The sequence below is a fragment of the Nothoprocta perdicaria genome, unplaced genomic scaffold (assembly GCF_003342845.1).
Source record: "Nothoprocta perdicaria isolate Ctin4 unplaced genomic scaffold, notPer1 scaffold_64, whole genome shotgun sequence".
NCBI classification, from domain to species: Eukaryota; Metazoa; Chordata; class Aves; order Tinamiformes; family Tinamidae; genus Nothoprocta; species Nothoprocta perdicaria.
Window position 1 is genome coordinate 761,611 of NW_020455910.1, and position 18,850 is coordinate 780,460.

The window sequence follows — 18,850 nt, forward strand, 5'->3', positions numbered from 1 at the left end:
AATTGTCAATCAGTATTAGAGCTCCGTAATATCCCAGCCCTGCTCTTTGAACAGACCCTTCTTCGCCCCAGTTCAAATCCAATGTAGCCACTGAAGTGTAAATTAAAAAGTGGTGAATCACAAAGCAGCATAGACCTTGAATTCACTCATTCTGCACTCATTTTGGCTTAAAAGGGGCAAATCAAAACAAACCCAGTAGAAATTATATTCTCAAACAACAGATACTGGAATTATTCCCTYGGACACATCTCAGATGCTGGTAGCATGGATTAATGAAGTCTAAATGCAACCTTTGTGGGATATTCTCATTTAAAGACCAAACGTCCTCTACATGACACTTGCATTTTAACAGGTATAAATTGCAATCACATTTTAAAAGCAGATAAAGTTAAACGTACTGCTTTTTTTTTAAGAGTTTATTTCTGAAGAGTTAGAATCTGTTCTTAGCGCTTTACTGTGAAAGGGAGGAAAATACATCTCACATCTTTAAAAATTCTGCCATTTTTGAATGTGTTCCATAAATACTAGCAAAAAATAATAAAAAAAAAAAAAAAAGAGAGAAGCTCTTCCTTTTAAGTTATATTGAAGAAATAACAGCAGGATAATTGTTTTTTGCCCTAGAAGATGGACAGGAAGTTATTTTGAAATCCCTCATTATACCGAAGGAAAGTCATACTGTGTCTTGCTTTTGCGTGACAATATATTCCTTGCTATTTGGGAACACAATCTAAAAAGCTGCTGTGTGCCCTCAATTCCTAATGGCTCCAGTCAGATAATGTTAATATTCTTATTTATTTAAATTAAAAGAACTAAAAGAAAGGTATTGTCATTTGGGGTCATAATAATTGTCACCAAATTCAGATTTTCTTCTCCCAGCATTGGTTATAAAAACAACAGAAAACTTTCAATTATTTCTAGCTCTTTTTCTCTTTATTCAGGTAAAAGTGTTACCAGATTGTATTTTGCCCTGTACCTACTTTTTTGAAACTTTCTCAATCTCAAATACATTACATTACAGCTCCTGACAAGTCAGTTTCCTTCACTGCAACGTCTTAAAACAAGTTTCTAAAAATGCAGATGATGCAAAGAGCACTTATTACTTAAATAGACATGTGGATTGGCCTCCGTGCAAAATAAGCTGCTTCGGCACTTATGGGGAAGCGATGATAAGAAGAGTAGACTAAAAAGAATTTTAAAATATTTTAATATAAAAACATAAAATATGTTATACAAGTTTTTAAAATCCATAAATGAGAATTTAACAGTTTACATTTTGTGTGAAATACTCTTGCATACAGACAATAAAGATAACGTAAGAAATCTATCTGATTGATTTAAGAATTAGGTCATCTTTAGAATGAAGTAGTACTGGTTTCTTCTATCTACTTGTATCGAACTATTACCTTAAAAAATAACTTTGGAAAATAAATGTTTGTGCCTGTGCTGCAGGCACCAATGTACTGCATGTTTATCATTTAGATTTTTTATTTCTCTCATTTACCACAATCAAAGCTGTCGAGTTTCCATTCCACTTTATTCAGTGTTTTCATCTAGAAACAGTCCTTCTCAGCAAACATTACATTTCAAATAGCTGTGTCCATGTATACATGGCAAGAAAAGTCTTAAATCACCAGAGCAAGACGTGGATCTTGTCCAGAAAAAAAGACCTCAGTCAGYGATCCCATAATACCCTCATCCCTTAAACTTGTTTGACTTTTACTTTATTACATGCTTACCTGTGCTCCTTAAAGACCACTGAAGCACATAGTGCACACTAGAGCTTTTGGTCTCTGCAGAACAGCACCAAGTTCTGCATTTCAAAAGCAAAGGAAAGACCCTGGAGGCTTCCCAAGGAGATTACCAGGTGGAATACTTTGCCAGCACACAGGATTCATTGAGGCAATGCAGGAACGTGGGAGACTTTTGCCTGCCAGAACACCTCTGCTGTAGGAGGGACAGGCATCAGTAACACCCAACTCCTTGTACTAAGACATGTACTTATCTGCTTTCTTCTGGAGACATGAGATGTTACTCACAGTATCTAACCCTGCGGCTCTGGGTTTGACAGCTCCTGAGATTTTAAACCACCCTTACAGAAACTTACCTCTTGACAGTAATAATAAAGGGAACAACCATCTAAAGGAACCTGAAGTAGACAGCTGAAGCAAAAAGAAAAATGTTTCAGTACAGAGCAAAGAGAACTACCAAAAATCAGTCAGGCTAGAAGCTCTGCTACACAAAAGCACTGTGAAATACAACAGAAAGTTCTTACTCAAATGGCAGGGGCACAAGGAGGAGCCAACCACCTCCTACATYCTCAAAGGACCTTGAGTTCCCACCTGGGCACTGACAGCTAAATGGACACATGGACAATTACCTAAAGGAGAAGTGTTCTAGAAAAATATTACTACAGAATTTTTAGTTTTGGTTTTAAAAAAAAAAACAAAACAAGTCCAATGTTGATGGTCAAACACGATCTTTTCAAAATCCCTTTCATAAACAAATCTTACCTGATCAACTGTAAAGACCTTGATCCTTTCACTTCCCAGCCATTTCTGAAATTCTTTTTTCCAGTTTTTTACCAGACTCCCAGGGGTGACAATTAGTGCTCGCTTTACTATAGGTTTGCATCCATAGACTCCTTGACGTAGAAGGGTCCAGACAAGCGAAATGCACTGCAATGTTTTTCCTAAACCCATTTCATCAGCAAGAATAGCTCCAAATCTGCCACTAACTCTGTAAAAAACAATTAGGCTGCAGTAACATTTTAAAAAGCATTTTATTAGTTACAGTTGCTTTGAGGATCTTTTTTTTTTTTTGGCTCTCGAAGTACAAAGATCCTATTTACATTTATGTTTATATTTATTATTCTCTACTGTAGGTTTTCATTATTAGGTTATATCAAGTTATACCAGAAGTCCTCCCAGAAGCAGAGTGAAACTCCGTTTGTTCTCTAGATTAATGCACCAGTCTTCTAAAACCTAGTAGTTTTAATCTTCCTATTTATTTATTTATTTTTAATAATTAAAGATGTTAAAAACTACGTTATCTTTTTAATGCTTCTGCATACCTTGAAGTATTTATCATGTGAGAAAAGACTTCTGAAAACAGTACGGTATGTTTTCCAACAGTTTGTTTTATCAGCCTCTTCATTACAAATACCTAAACTACCAGAAAGCAGCAACTACCTTCACCATAGGTCAGACAATATCTGTCTTTATAATGCTTCATATTTTTAATAGATCTGACAGGCCTTTTGGTGTACTAGCTTTTCAACACACCTGGAAAGTCAAGAGGGCATGAAGACGAGAAAAATACGTGTAACCTTTACTGACTGAAACTTATTAGTATGAATTAATTGAATTTCTTTAAATTGCCAAATTTCTAGTGTGAGGATGAAAACATGTTTTGAAAGACTAAAAGATAATTATCTTACCTCATTCCCATTACACATTCATACAGAAATATAATTCCTTCTTTCTGATGTGGTCGGAGATTATTTACGATGTAGGGATCCACAACTACATCCACCAGAGGCAAACCAGCCTTATTGAACATCCACTGATGATTTGCATTTGGTCTTGGCATAACTAAAGAATCTTGAAGTTCAAAACACAGGCAAGTATTGTACAAATGATTTAGTTTTTACTCTATTAACAAAGAGTGTTATTTCTCTAACTATAAAATAAACACATAATTTAACAGCCACTAAAAATGCTGTTTAATATGTTGTTCATTCTTATACAAAAATTATATTTAATAACAGAGCACCTATATAGCTTTCTAAATAAAAAATCATTCACATATGCATCTGAAATGGTTTGCACTTTTCTCAAATGTAAAGGTGACAAGCTGGAAACATGAAACTGCCTACCTAATAAATGTTGCCCAGATACTCTGAAAGCAGCAGCTTTCATCAGAAGCAGCTCTGGAAGACTTCTTAAAGGAAAGTTTATGGTAAAGAAGGAAAATAAGGACCTAGCTAAAATCTTGACACTGTCTTTCAAATGGATATTTATATRGATACCCAGAAATGTATCTCTGCCCCAGAAAGAGGGATAGAAAGGCAAGGATTTGTGAGTGGGCTGGGAAAGGCTGCGTGAGTGCATGACAGGTTGGGAGACATATGGAGCCCATGAGAGCATAAAGGATTGGGATACAGGCTCTGGCTACACCTGGAAAACACTTCTGCTTGCCATAGTTTTTGCTATAGGTTTATGAACTCATGTAATGCCATTGTTTTGCTAGACCACATTGTCACTTGGTCACTTTAAAATGACATTGCACATCCTCGCTGAAAAGCTGAATTGTTAGAGGGCAGAATGGGCACCAGCTGCTGCTGTCTGTGCCACTGGAGTTCATCTGCATGGATATTTTGTTCGTGAGTGTAGTTTGGCTGAAGGCTTGTATCGTTGAGGGGTATTTTTCTATTTTTCTCTTAGTGACAAAGCGCTGAATTCTGCTGGATTACATCAAATTGCATGGATGAATATACAAAATGTAGTAATGTCAGAAAGACACCCTTCCTGACAAAATTGTTCATCAGTAGAAAGCAAGGCTTAAATGAGCTACGGGCAAAATGCTTGTAAACCATACATGGAAGATTTGGCTTTACATCTTGGTCCTGTGTGCCCTGCCCTGCTAAACAAGAGGACCTAAATGGCATTCTGCTCTGAAAAAGACTGTGTTTGRATCAACTAGTGACACAGACATCCACACAAACCTCTGAACGATCCAGYACTAGCTGGCTCTACTGAATTAACACAGTTCATGTTCAGCCAACTGTATCCCTAAGGCTTTGGTCTAGGAAAGTGTCTCAGCTAACTCCTAAAAGGGGTTAGGTAACAAAACTTTAAATAAACCACGGGATTCTTCTGTGTGAGTGACACTAATGCCTGAAGAGCCCAGCTCTTGATCCATCTAGGACTCTTCGTATCAGTTTTGGGACACCTCATGAGAAGTACTCAAATTCACCATCAGATAAACCACAGACGAAAAACAATTAGAATAAAGCCTAGCTTTTGAATAAAGCAACGTAAAAACAGAGCAGTTAATTTGGGTACTATTTTGGCTCTATTCCACATTTTAGGTTAGGATATTAATGCAGTATTTCTTGAAATCACAGGAAGGAGCACTGTTAGACACAATATAATCAAGCTGAATACAAATCAGAAGACTGCTAATAAGCCCAAAAGTGCAAACAATACCATTAGCTGCCACGTGATTAGGATCTCACTATTTATTTACACAGGAAGGGGATGACAGGAGTTCTACAGAGGGGCAGGCCAAGCAGCAGCTTTGAAAACTACTACGCTTTTCAGGATAGGAGGCAAGAAATAAAACAGGGCAAAACTGTAATGAAAATGTGCAACAAACTTAGATTCTTTTTTATTTTATGAGTAACACATTGCTGTAGCTAATAGCATTTCTTTAAACAGTTTTATCTTTCATCTGAAAGATAAAGCCTTCACCAGGACATGGTTTGTAATCGGCAGGCTGTGTGCCTGGCTTGTTATGGGCAGATAGATGAGCACTCCTTGCTTAGATAAGCACTGCCACTTCTTGTGACTATCAAATGTTTACAAGAWCCCTCTTATACAACTGCTTATCCAGCCTGTTTCCACGTAATTTGTGAACTCTCATGGCTCTTCAGCACAGGGCAGGTCTAGCATTACCAAAACAAAAATAAAAAATACAAAAAATGAGAAAAAATGTTTTATTCCAAAACATATCTTGTTAAGTTTGGGCAGTTTAATTGCATTGATTGGTTGTGAAGGATCAGGCACTGGCAGGTGCAATTCTCTGAATCTGGCTTAACCTCTTTATTACTGATCCTCCGCCGTAATCACTGCGCTGCTTGTTCTGTCACTGCTTCACTGGCCCCCACGGGCAGCTGCAACTCGTGCAGGACATCTAGCTTGTGTCAAACCCCTTCTCTGTTCAATATTCTCACTTTCCTTGGCAAAAAGACTCTAATTCATTTTAACTCGCATTAACTATGAGGAAATTTGTTTTCTGCAGAGCACTTATTTTTACACTTATTAAAAGCACACGTGATAAAATCCTAACATGTTGTTAATGAAAACATCACTATTGCATCTGAGAAATACTTCAGTAATGCATTGCAGAATGCAGAAATTCTGCTTACAAGCTCAAGTTTTTTTTCTTATGGGACAGAGTATGCTTAAATAAACTTAAAAACCTAAATCTTACTTGAGGCATTTGGATCATGGCGAGGTTTGCAGCTTTGAGAATCTTTGAGCATATTCTCTTTAGTACTGGGCTGACAGAGGCTTTTGAATGGATTACAGAATGGTTTTGTGGTAGCTTGGCATAAAGCAGTGGGAACTGTGTTCTGAGTCTGTATTGCAGTCTGAAAACACCTGCCACTGTTGAAGTCTTCTGCTGAAATTACACCCAGCACTTCAATTTCTTTTCCTCCAATCCTCAGTGTCTGACCTTCATCAAGATCCTCCAGCTCTTTWGATTTATATCCAGTACCTAAAAGAATATAAAAATCTAGTAATTAGAACAACAYAGCAAACTACTTCCTTAACATCAATACTCGTCTTCAAGAAGATAAAATAAAACTACCAAAATGTACTGGACTGTTAAGCAATTGAATTTTTACACATTTGAATTCATAAACCCTTTCTCTACTTGCCAGAGCTTGATTTTTCAGTGAAAATAATCTGGATTATAAGAGATACAAGGCTATGTGAACAAACTTTCTATCATCCATCCATCCATCCATCCATCCATCCATCCATCCATCCATCCATCGACTAGTTCCACTGAATATCAAGTATTTGTTTCAGAGAATTTCAGGAAAAAAAAGTCACAGCACCAAATCATAAAAATAAACCTTAGTTTTAAACTTATTCAAAACAATTGGCTGTTCTGGGTTCATTTTTCTTCCTTTCATACCCAAACACCACTAGCCCTGCTTGTTATTGATTTGGATGGAATGAACAATTGAAAAATCGTTGTAAATTAGCTGTTTAAAATTAAGGTTTCTTAAACTTCTAAAAGCTTTACTTGCACACATGCCCTAAAGCATACAGACCTTGTTTTTTTGACTGGGTTTATCAACCCAATACTTCGTTCATTCTGAAACCGCTCAGGAAGCAGAACTRGGACATTCTCTCATGTCCCCTTAAGGACTTGGTCAGGTGGACGTTCTCAGAGCACCTAACACACACTGTTAGTCTCCTTACAAAATACAGCAGCAGCTGCCAACTTCTTTTAAGACAAAGATGAAGGAAAGAGTGGTGGTTCCTTCTTTAAATAGCATTCTAGGAGTTTAAGCTCTCACTTAAAAATGGAAGGCTGATATATAGTTTCTTCTCCTAACTCGGGGAGTTCAAAGCCACATCTCTACCTTGAAATTAGGAGCAGGCATAGTTTTTATCCCAGCTGTCAAATTTGTACAACATAGGCTCGAATCTTTAGTTGAGCCCAAAAAAAATAGAGAGCTTTACTCTGCAGAGTAGCAGGTAAAACACTGGCCGGTGAGGGAAGCCAAGTTCTCCAAGGTTATCCACATTTAATGCAACAAGAATCACATACAAGGGTCCTGGGAACTCCTAGTGGGGCCATGGGATTTGGAGACACTAGGCACTAGTGTCTTTCCCCAAAAGGTTGGGAGATGAAGATCTGGGTTTGAATCCCTCTAAGGGGAAGAAATTAGCTGAGGTGTCTAAACAAATGTTGAAACCCAGTCCAGCCCAAAAGGACAAGGAGGTGTTTTTATATTCCAGAGAATAAAGAAAAAAGAGAACATTTGCTTTCAGGAAAGAGCGAGACGCTGCAATGTAAGTGAAGGCAAGTGCCTTCGTAAATGAGGTGCCTGAGGAGGGGATTTCAGACTTACCCTTATTCACCATTTTTTTCTAGTACTACCTCTGCCCAGCTGCACGCGGGGCATGCCGAGCTACAAGAAATAATTATTTCTATAACACAGAGCAAATCAGGGAAAAAAAAAAGGAATTCTGAATATTTTTATAATATATTATTGAGGATTTAGGRCATCTGCAGGGAAGAGGAGTAAAAAGTTCTGCTGCGTCCCTTCTTCAAAAACAAGCTAAAGCTGGTGCTGTCTTTACATTTTCATACCCTTTCTAGATCCAACCCTAAAATGCCTGAGTAAAAAAAATAATTTACTTAAACTTTTTATTTTAAAATAATCACCCTGATGCTAACTTACTCTTCATAAACTTTTTAGTGGTAAATACACTTCTGGAGGTAAGCACCACTGCACAACATAATCCTTTTCCTTCCTACTCAGTGGGCGTGTTGGATAATTGCATAAATTTAAAATCTACAACTTCTTAACTTGGTCAGTTTATGAATTCTTAGAATCAATGAGCTATGTGGCATCAGGGCAATGAAAACAACTCTGAAGGGGGAGGTTGCACTAATGACATTGACATCATTGTGCTCCCTGACACCATCAAACAAACAGATTTTTACCAGGAAAAAAAAAACAAAAAAAAACCCTAGAAAATTCATTTTCCCATTATATTTTCTCCTAATTCAAGAGGACAGGTCTTAAAAAAAAAATATGTATATATATATATATATATATATATATACACACAAAAAAAACAGGGTAGTGGCTGATGCATTCCAAGCATTACTCTCCTTCTCTCTTGCTTCAAAAACAAGCAAGCCAGTACATATATTGCTTTGCTGTAAATGAATTCAAATTAGCTTCTAAATCAGAAACTGATTTCCAAATTAAAACTGCCTGGTCCTAACCAGGCTCACAGGCATTGTAACAGAGCAGCAGAGAAACCACCTCCTAAAATTAATCAAATTGTGTTTTGTAGCAACATTGTTCAATCACACTCCCCTCGTAAATATCTCTGCCTCAGTTAGCAAATTTAATTCTTGCTTTGCTTTCAACAAAAAAATTACAGCTTCTGAGCTGACTGCAGCCTATAGCTGGCTAGGCTTATTTTTAACTCTGATATCAACCCAAACTGTGTCTTACAGCAGCAGCTGCTGCTAAAACTGCAAGACTAAAAATTGCCACACAGTTGACTTTGGCTCGGCTGGAAAACGTCACTGTTGCTTGTCTTTCCAACAAAGACAGTATTTTTAGCCGTGTGACTAGCTGAGAAGCACAGATCCAGCCTCAGACATTCCCAATGATTATCCTACTGGCTGGAACCTCGAGAAGCAACTCACCTGGGCGCCTTCCCCTCACCCTGACGCCCTGCTAGACAGGACTCAGGAGACAGCTCCCAGCTTCTCGGCCCCCTTTGGCAGCTCTGGGGAATCGGTGGGGCTGGCGCGGGCAGCATGTGGGTTTCTGTGAGCAGTGTTACTCAGCCTGCCCCAGCCTCCCCACGCACCTGCCTCGTGTGGAAGAAGGGGAAAGTATTTTTCCTTTTTTTGCCAAAAAGAAAATCTATCTTTTTTTCMATCTGGTCGACAGCCTAGCGTTGGGAACTCTAAGATATCAAAAGATCTGTGTTTCTTACGTTCAAAGCAGATGATTTTTAAGCCAGCTCTTCGCTTACACATACATGTAAATACACAGTACCTTTTCCAATGTCTTTGCCTTCCATATCTTTGAGTATGACAGACTTCCCTTTTGTAATAAGGACAGCGTCGCCTTCCCACTTCTTGTGCTTCTTGTTTGATGCCTTACACCACACCACACTGAAGTACTTGGTAAGGCAGCCGGGTTCTTCCTGAGCCCCTGCTTCTCCTGCCATTCCTGATGCCGGCAAGGACAGTGCATCTAAAAGGGAAATAACATGCAACACAACATCAAAAGTTCTCCTGGTGAAGCATACAGTTGTTTTCTTTCCAAACAAATCAAGGGCAATCTGTGCATTTCATCTTGTACAAACACAGCGTTATTTCCTGTCCTGGGACGCTTATGTTAAATTTGGAGCAGGACAGAACAGCGCACAGGGCCTCAACATGAAATAAGAACTGATCTTACGGGACTGTTTTTGGAAAGGCTGAGCTTTCAGGAATAGGACATCATGGGTGCATTAACAAGAGGGATCCTGATTTGGCATCAATGATGGTGAGAGTGGAAAAAGAACCAAAGGAAAGGCTGGAGGAAACAGAAGGGGAATGAGCTAGGAGAAAACACGGTCCTGATGGGCCACTGCCCTGCCTTGGAAGCAAGGACAGAAACACAGAACTCAAGAAAGACAGTAAAGGAGGCCAGTCACCACATCTGGAGTTTATTACACCAGGCTGGAGAATCACTAGGATCATAACACWGTGAAAAATTACCGCAACTGCTCTTTAATATGCTGTTCAAAATGAATAATTACGCAAATCTTGAAACAGAGCATCTCCTGGGCTTGCAGCATCTCCAATGCTGCTACTAAGCCTATTTTAATTTACATTTGTCAGCAGTTAACTGCTGACATGATAATTATAATTAAAAATTATAAGTATCATGGATGTAAATATTAGTCGGAAATACTTACGTTAATAAGGTTAAGAAACCATAATAGAACAAATAACAGTTCCTTTTAACATGGATTAAGAATAAACACATGCTTTCAAGAGTTAGCAATCTGACATGAGTCAAGTAATGGTAGGTAAGTCCTCAGTATTATCTAAATGACTATCTGTAGCATTCCTTTGCAGCACATGCACAACTTCAAAGAGAGAATCAGACTAATTTTCATTAAAATACCCTTGCAAGCTGGTTAAAGGCTTAAATCGCTTTGCTCCTTTGATTCCATCTGGGATTCAAGACTATATAAATCTGATAAAAAAAAAGAAAAAATGCTTATGCCCAAGACTAACTTTCCCAAACTTTTCAACTATGCTGGTATTTAAAGAAGCAGCAGCGAGAGTTAAATTTTGCTCATAGTAATGGTCTAACAAAGCAGGCAGCCCAATAACCTGCATCAAGCCCACATTTTCTTGAAACTGCAAAACACTTGTATTTAAGTTATATGCCTAAAATCAGAGTAATTGTTCAGACTAGCTTTTATTTTATTAGCAAAAGTACTAAATATATGCAAAGTGATGTATTTACGGAAACGGATTTTCTTCCCCAAGTTCCCTACCAGTTTTATTGTGTGCACAGAACCTAGCATAGACCCTAAGCATAGGATTTTCCACAGCTGGATCTCTTTTCAGGGCATTAGCCCTGTACCCTGTTGAGTTTTTCATGCACCACACATGACTCCATCTCCAAGCTACTGAAGACACCATGATCAGAGAAGAGAACAGACTCTCTCTTTCTGAAAAGTAGAGAATTGTATTTAGATGAAACCTGAGAAATGTGCCAGGGAGGAAGTATAAATCCTTGCAGTTTTGCAAAAAGGTGCAATGGAACTATTGGATCTTCAGTAACACCATTAATAAGATTTGGAGGCTGAAGGAGAGTGGAGGAGAAGTAGAAAATGCTTACACTGCTACAAATACAAAAAACTAAATTTGAGCTCTATTTTGAGCTTCAATACATAAACTAGATCAACAGAATAAGAGCTTACTTTGTCTTTGGTCTTGGAATTAATTCTTATCTTTTAATTGGCAACTTCTACTTGTTTCCTTCTTTTTGGAGTTTAAATAACTGTTACTGCAAAGAAACAGAGATTTCACTGCAGAACCTTCTTCTCTCGTGAAGGATGGTCCCCTGTCAATGAGTGGCCACGTCCTCATCTCCTCCATGGGCCCCCATGTGAGTTTGGTGACCCCTGAGGTCTAGTTTACGGTCACTGCTCCTTTACCCGGGGAATCCTGCTTGGTGTTATCTCAATTACCAATAGATTCATTTTAAGATCAGTAACAATTCTTCAAATTCTTCTTTTCCCTTTTAAAACGATAAGAAAAAATAACACAATTGTATAGACACAGTGCTGGAAATGACAAGCAGTTTAAAAGAGTGGTTTGAGGGGAGAAGCATCTAAAGCAATCAACCCCCAGGGAGAAGAAAACTGGGCACATATTACATATAAGATTACCATGGCTCTAAAGGAAAACTGAAACCCACCAGACTCTGCAATACTCATTATTTTTTCCCTCAGTTTGTCCTCTGAACTATTGTAATTTCTATTTCTATAACCTGTTCAACTTTGAGGATGCATTGCAGTGCAATAGCAAAATACCCAAGTGTTGAACACAGTGTGAGGAACCTTCCCTGAGTTGAAATGAGACTGGTATGCTGAGTGTAGCAGAGTTTGATACGGGAACACCGAGAGCAACGGTCAGCCAGTAAAACTGTTTCTGCCCATTGCCATTAGACAGTATCCAAACAGAGATTCTTTTGCCAAGATCCTCGAAGATAAACTGCAATTGTAAATTCTGAGCTCTGCTGTTTCAGTTCAAATTGCTCTCAGTTTGGACTGAAAATAAAAAGGAATGGCAACTTCTGTATGAAGGAAAAGATCAGGAGATCATGCCCRCTCATTTCTCTCCCAGCTAGCCAACCGCCCAGCGTGGAAGGGCAGTTTCCTTAACTGTGAAGAAAATGATGTTGTCTTTTTTACAGCACGAGCAGCTTGGAAATCTTGAAAATAGCAGTAAAAAGGCTTGGGAAAACTTGCACAAATAGAAACGTACCCAGCTGAGAAAGCAAAGGCTTAAGTTTCAAGACACAAACCATGGCTTACTTGATACGAGGAAATGTTTCAGCAGCCCTCAGGAAGGTGATGATTTACAGAAAGTGGGACCGGCTCCAGGAAAAGGGAAGGGGGGAGTGTTCCAATGGCAAACTAGTTTAACCAGTTTYTGATGAACAGGACATAGAGAAAATGTATTGATTAAATGCATTAGGTTACTCCCAACGCAGTTAGAAATCAAAGCCTGCTTTTGGAGGCTGCAAAAGGCAAGAGAAACATGCGTTTTGAGGGGACAGCGCAGGGGAGCCGGCGGCGCTGCAACCCCATGGAGCACAACTCACTCCTGTGAGCGGGACACCAGACATCACAGCCTGGGATGGGGTTTAATCACCATCCTGCCAGGCGCCGGGCCTCCCCTTCTCCCCTCTCCCGCTCCGCTTCCATCCCCGGCCTTGGTGACTCAACAGTCTGGACAACAGGAGCCCGCGCTCTGATCCCCCACGAGCYGCCAGAGCCAGTGCAAGAGGAGGAAACGCGCGGAGACGGTCCCCTCATAGGGGCAGCTGTCACTTGGAAAGCGCCGGGTCTGACAGATGATTTAATCACTCTTATGCCTGCAGTTTCATGTTGTAAGGGTGTATCAAATGATTGAGATTCTTCTCTGAATTGGTTTAAGTCTTTTAAGCAGCAGTAATTGTCAAAATGSGAATTTCACAGTTTAAGAAAACAACTGCCTCCAACTGTACACTATCTTACTAAAGTTTTTTTTTTAATAAAAATAATAAAACAGATAAAAAAAGAGAGTTGGATAGAGCCAGAAGTCTGGACTTGTACAAAGGAAATCCCAACTCCAAATGAATCACAGCCGAAACTCGAGCGCAGAGCCCTGCTCTGCCCGAGCCTCTGCAGCCACTTGCACATACCTGCTATGGGCTCCCCCAAGCCAAGGGCACTTTTGTCTTCCAGGCAGCAGAACCATTTTATGGAGGTTCATTTTTGATGTAATCAAAAAGTTCCTTAATCAAATTCATTCTTAACATTTAGAGAACAAATGTTTACCCAGTAGTTAMATACCCTGCTCTGCACACAATGTCTGAATGTGAAAAACCTCCAAGAATATTCCCTAGGAATATTTAAAGATAGGTGATAAAGAGATAGCATTGTCCACTTGCAAGGCAATTTTAACATAATGATAAATGTAATTCTAAGCTAACATGTAGATGCTCATTATTGTGTGGTAAAGATGCAAAAATAGGTAATAACTGTTTGCAGGACACTTCTACAAGAGGTTTTATGGGCAGCACAAGCAGAAAGCATTGCGCTGATTTGCTCTAAAACCACAGGAATCAGTGACAGCTGGGATAACATCTCAGATTTCCTTRATTACAATCCAGAGTTTATACTTCTTTTCCCCATAAAAAGCATAAGATGTAGCTCGTCTTGCCCAAATCAGCATCACAGCCGAGATGAAACCATCAGCTGTCATCTGGGGAGGCCCACGGTCCTGCCCGTGTTTAAGCTTGACCTGCAGAGACGCAGAGTCCTGACAGGGAAGGGCCCAACTTCAAAAGCCGCCTGCTGAGGTCCCCCCTACGTCCCTGGTTTAATGTCTTTCACAAACAAAAGCAAGCAAAATACTTCCCATTTCGCACTTGCTGCTGAAAGAGCTTGATGAACATGAGGGTTAGCAATCTCACCTAAGGACTGCTGTTTCAAAAAGTCATTTTTTCCTTCAAAAAAACAGACCACAGCTTGACATCCAGAACTGTTTTGAACAGATAAAACGGCGAGATAAGCATTTGGAACATCTGCGTTGAAGTCACTTTCCCCAGCCTAGATGCTGGTTTGGGATGAAGCCATGCGAATTGCTGTGGGGATTTCCACTAACACATCTTACTTGACAGAGCTGAGAACATTGCCAGACTGCTGCCAGGCCGGCCGAGTCTTCCATGGCAGGTGTCTCCGAACACACGCACAACGTTCAGAGAAACTGGCAAAACAGGAGTCACTGTTTGTGAGAACAAAAGTCACCGATATAGTTTTAATCACAGTAAACTATCATTCATTGTAGAACCTCTAGCAACTCAAACCCTGGGGAAGAATCTAGAAATCTAGGGAGAAGGTAGCACTTTTTTTTTCTTTTGGCCGGGGTAAACCTTTTTCCATTCCTGAAAGCTAAAAGCTTTTGGAAATAAACGCARTTTGCACATTCCCTGCAGCTTAATTTCCTGAGGATTACCCACTGGACATGCTCTAACTGGGGCCGAGAATAACTCTCTCTGTGGTCACAGGCCTCACTGCTCYGACTACAGCTGGGCCTGCTCCAGGTGCTCCGGCAGGGAATTCCTCCTCGTCCTGCTCATTCGGAGWCGTTGTCTCCCCTGTCGGAACCCGCCAGGAAAAGGTGACAGAGGGGATGGGGAGAGCTGTGAGGGAGGGCTGCTTGGGAGAAGCCGCCTGAGAGGAAGGCCCAAAATGGGAGCGAAAGGCCCGCCATGAGAAAGAGAAAACCCGGGGGCTGGTGCGAGCCGGCAGCAGAGCACCCAGGGAAAGGCTGGAAGCAGGGAGGGAATAAAAGCAGCAACCAGGGACAACGGAAAGGAGAAGGAATGGAAAGGAAAGCTGGGAGGCAAGTGTAAAACTCAAGCAGAAAAAAAAGGGGTGGGATTTTCTGAGCAAGAAGAACTGGGGCTAGAAAATAATATGGTATCTGATCTCTGTCCTTCAAAATCCAAGTTTGGTCAGGAACGGATGGTTTCGTGGAAGGTGCCAAAGAAAAGTATGGAAAGACCTGGGAGAAGGAAATGARAGCTGGGGCTGAGCAGGCAGGGACAGGAAAAAGGAAAAGTGACAGGGGCAGAACACAAAGGACAACAGGGAGTCGCGAGAGGAGAGGGGCCAGGAGGGGCGTCCGGATGGGAAGCGGCTGCCCAAGGATACGGAGGGCGTTCAGGGCTCCTTAAACATCCGGGCAAGCAGGGCCCACTCTGTCCTTGCTCCATTCCCTCCACCTCCGCATCCTTGCAGCTTAACTGCCTTTCCCCAGTTCAATTTTTAGGACTTCCAAGGTGCAAAACATCAGAAAAATATATATTTTATATATAATATATATATATTTTAATTCCCAGTCATTTTACAGCATCCAATTCAGCAGCAGGTCCCCAGAGGGGAGGGACGAGGGGAGATTTAGGGATGCGGAGTGCGAGGTGGAGGCACTGGAGCCCTTTGGCTGCGGGATTGGATGCGGAGCCCGAGGCAGGCAGAGGAGCGAGGCTGGGGGGAGTCTGGAATGGGGCAACGGGCAGCGCAGGAGAGCTGGAACAACAGGAGCCAATACTTGGATCCTGGATCCTCCCGCCGTTCTTGCCCATCTCCCTTGGGTACGTTCTGCTCTTCAGGCTGGCAAATGTTCAGGCTTTCAGTTCATTTGAAGGGGGAATGTAGGGAGGAAGGGGACAAGCTCTTCTCAGTGGTGGCCAGTGACAGGACAAGGGGCAATGGGTACCAAGTGAAACCCAGGCAGTTCCATCTCCAGGTGAGGAGGAACTTCTTCACTGTGAGGGTGACAGAGCMSTGGMACAGGCTGCCCAGGGAGGYTGTGGAGTCTCCTTCTCTGGAGGTCTCCAAACCCGCCTGGATGCCGCCCTGTGCCCCRTGCTCTGGGTGTCCCTGCTGGAGCAGAGGGTTGGACTACACGATCTCTAGAGGCCCCTTCCAACCTCAACCATCCTGTGATTCTGTGATTTACTGTCAGTTAATATGTGCAAAACCCACCCAGGGCAAAGCACTATCTGCCACAACAGTACCAGGCTATCCTGAATTCAGCAACCACAGGCTCAGGTGAGAAGCTTCAAGCTTGTCTATCCCTTTTATAAGTGAAAACATTGTGTTAAATGGAATAATTTGTTTAGAAATGTTGCTTTGCTTTAAAAGACAAGAAAAATAATATTTTGTTTGAATAGTGTGCTGAAAACAAGGCAAAAGGCTATCACTGAACAAGGAGCAATGCCAATGTGCTCCTTGGGTGGACACAGCCCACTCTGAGGACAGAAACCAGCGACGAAACCCATGGATAAATGATAGCACAGGATCATGCAACTCCCTGCTATACCATAATGCACAGAAAAGCTGAACTCAGGTTTGCATATGGCAACAGTTTGAGTATTTGAGTTTRTAACCCTCATAATTTTTTAAATACGAACTTTCCATGCACAATAACAGAGATGCCAGAAATACATAACTGGAAACTATCAGGAATGCAGCCCCCTTCCCACAATCTAAATAAACMTTTAGCTCTTTAGGATACCAGGCTACGGGTGAAGAATGGGGAAAGGACGTCAGAGAGCAAATAATTTCACAATTACAGCTCCTTGGTAGAAACCCATTCTTCTTAAAGCTCTCAGCTGTCTAAAAACCCGACTCCAGCTTCCACTGTAAAAATTTAATGAACTAAGCTCAAAGCATCTGTCAAGCCACAGAAATAGATGCACAAGTCCTATTACCAGAGGAAAAAGCAGCATCATTGAGAATGCTGAAACGCTGCCGGYATCACGCGGTGCAGGAAAACGGATCAGCTCCAGGAAATGGTGGAACTGCTCCCGTGCCACCCAACTGGCCCGTTTACTGCACCTCAGGTTGCCATCTAAGGTGCCCTTCTTGCATTTAATCCACACTGAGAGCCGTTCTGCTTAAGTAGTCAACTAAAGGCTCTCTTACTTCAGAAATGAATACAAAAGTGMCATCAAAAAGCAACCTCTGTGCTTGGGTTCCATAAATACTGAATGTTACTGCAATACAGGACAGTCTAAACAGTGCATAAGTGGAAAAGATCTAAATAACTAAATTACCAAAAATTCCAAATTATTAGGCAGGGGACGATGAATAAAGCCAAATACTTCGAATGTTAAAGCAATCATGGGGTAACTGTAGCCATTTCGAACGCAGGCAATTCTCAAAGCAGCTTGCAGAGATTTAGGGAAGCAATCTCGTGTCAAACGTTAATGGAAGGTACGCAGYTAAATCCCAGGGTCGTACGTTGAAAATATACACTTTGGCATTCTCTGAACATTTACAGTTATTTATAGTGATAAATACATGTAAATATACACACACATAAATATATGTGTAAAGAGAGCTAGATTTCTGTGATCTACAGAATTTTTGTTCCCCAAAACTCAAAAGACTTTTATCTCTAACAAATAGCAAGTAGGCCGAAAGGGATTTATTAAGATTATGCATACTTGGTATTAACACCTATTTTAGCACATATTTAAAGGAAATCTATTTTAATGAATTGTTTCCGTTTGTTATGGTCATCTTTGGTAACCCTGAATTATAGTAAGGAGCATTTAAAATAAAAATAACCAATATAAATGATTGCATCCRTTTTCACGAAGTAAGAGATGCAAAGTATTCCTATCCTATCCGAATTATTTAAACAAGACTTATTAAAATTTATGGCATTATCCTGGAAAGAGGCACACAGAGGATGAGTCATATTTTTGAGAATTTTCATGTGTTAATGCAGCAACGACTGCTTACAGACTGGCTGACGAAATATTTGAAAAGGGAAAGAGTAATCTTTCCAAATCAAGTTGCATAACTTTGATTTACATAAATGTAATCCATTCAAGAGTCCAAGTAGAAAAGTGGTATTTATGGCCCAAGCACAAAAACCTAGAGTGTTGTTATTCTTACCAGGAAGGCAAAACTGTAACASAGGAGACGAGGGAGGAGGGAAGATGAGAAATGCATCCCTGTGGTCTAAGTGATGCTTAATGCGCTGCCTTTGCTGCTTCCTCATAGCAGGAAAACTGAATGCTGTTGAAACTGCACAGAAATTCCGATGCAAATTAYGGAGACGATTCCCAGCAGGAAGCCATAGATTCCGGATGCCTTCAACTGAGCCGACTTTGTGTCAGTCCTGCCTATTTTTGGTCCTGAACTGACCGCTTATTTATATATGGAAACACTAAAACGCGTGGAGACGTGGCAGCTTTCCATCCACACGCTGCAGTTCCGTGTGCCGATCCCAAGGGATGGCTTCCACCTTTGATGTCACTTGTAAACTGTTCAGCCAGCTTCCGCGGCACGAGCAGCCTCAGGGCTCCCCAAACTCCCCTATGYAGGTCTGACTTTGTGTGGGTATCTGTGCCCGTGTTCCCACGGGTGTGCGGGTACCAGGCTCTGCTCATCAGGGAAGGAAGGTGCCTCCTTACACAGGCACCACAAGTGACATTTGCAGCCCCCTTAGCGCTGAACAACTGCAGATTTTACAGCAAGAATTGACAGAGAGTGATTTG

The 18,850-nt window shown here is 40.9% G+C and overlaps 1 protein-coding gene across 1 annotated transcript in view; it reads right to left on the reverse strand.

Moving 5' to 3' along the window:
- The window catches only part of RAD54B (RAD54 homolog B), a 62,040-nt gene that overhangs the window by 12,556 nt on the left and 30,634 nt on the right, over positions 1-18,850 (reverse strand). The window contains exons 4-7 of the mRNA XM_026050019.1: positions 9,551-9,751; positions 6,214-6,501; positions 3,437-3,599; positions 2,511-2,736 (exon numbers count right to left, since the gene is read on the reverse strand). Coding sequence (XP_025905804.1) covers positions 2,511-2,736; positions 3,437-3,599; positions 6,214-6,501; positions 9,551-9,751 — 878 coding nt within the window. The remainder of the gene's footprint in view (positions 1-2,510; positions 2,737-3,436; positions 3,600-6,213; positions 6,502-9,550; positions 9,752-18,850) is intronic.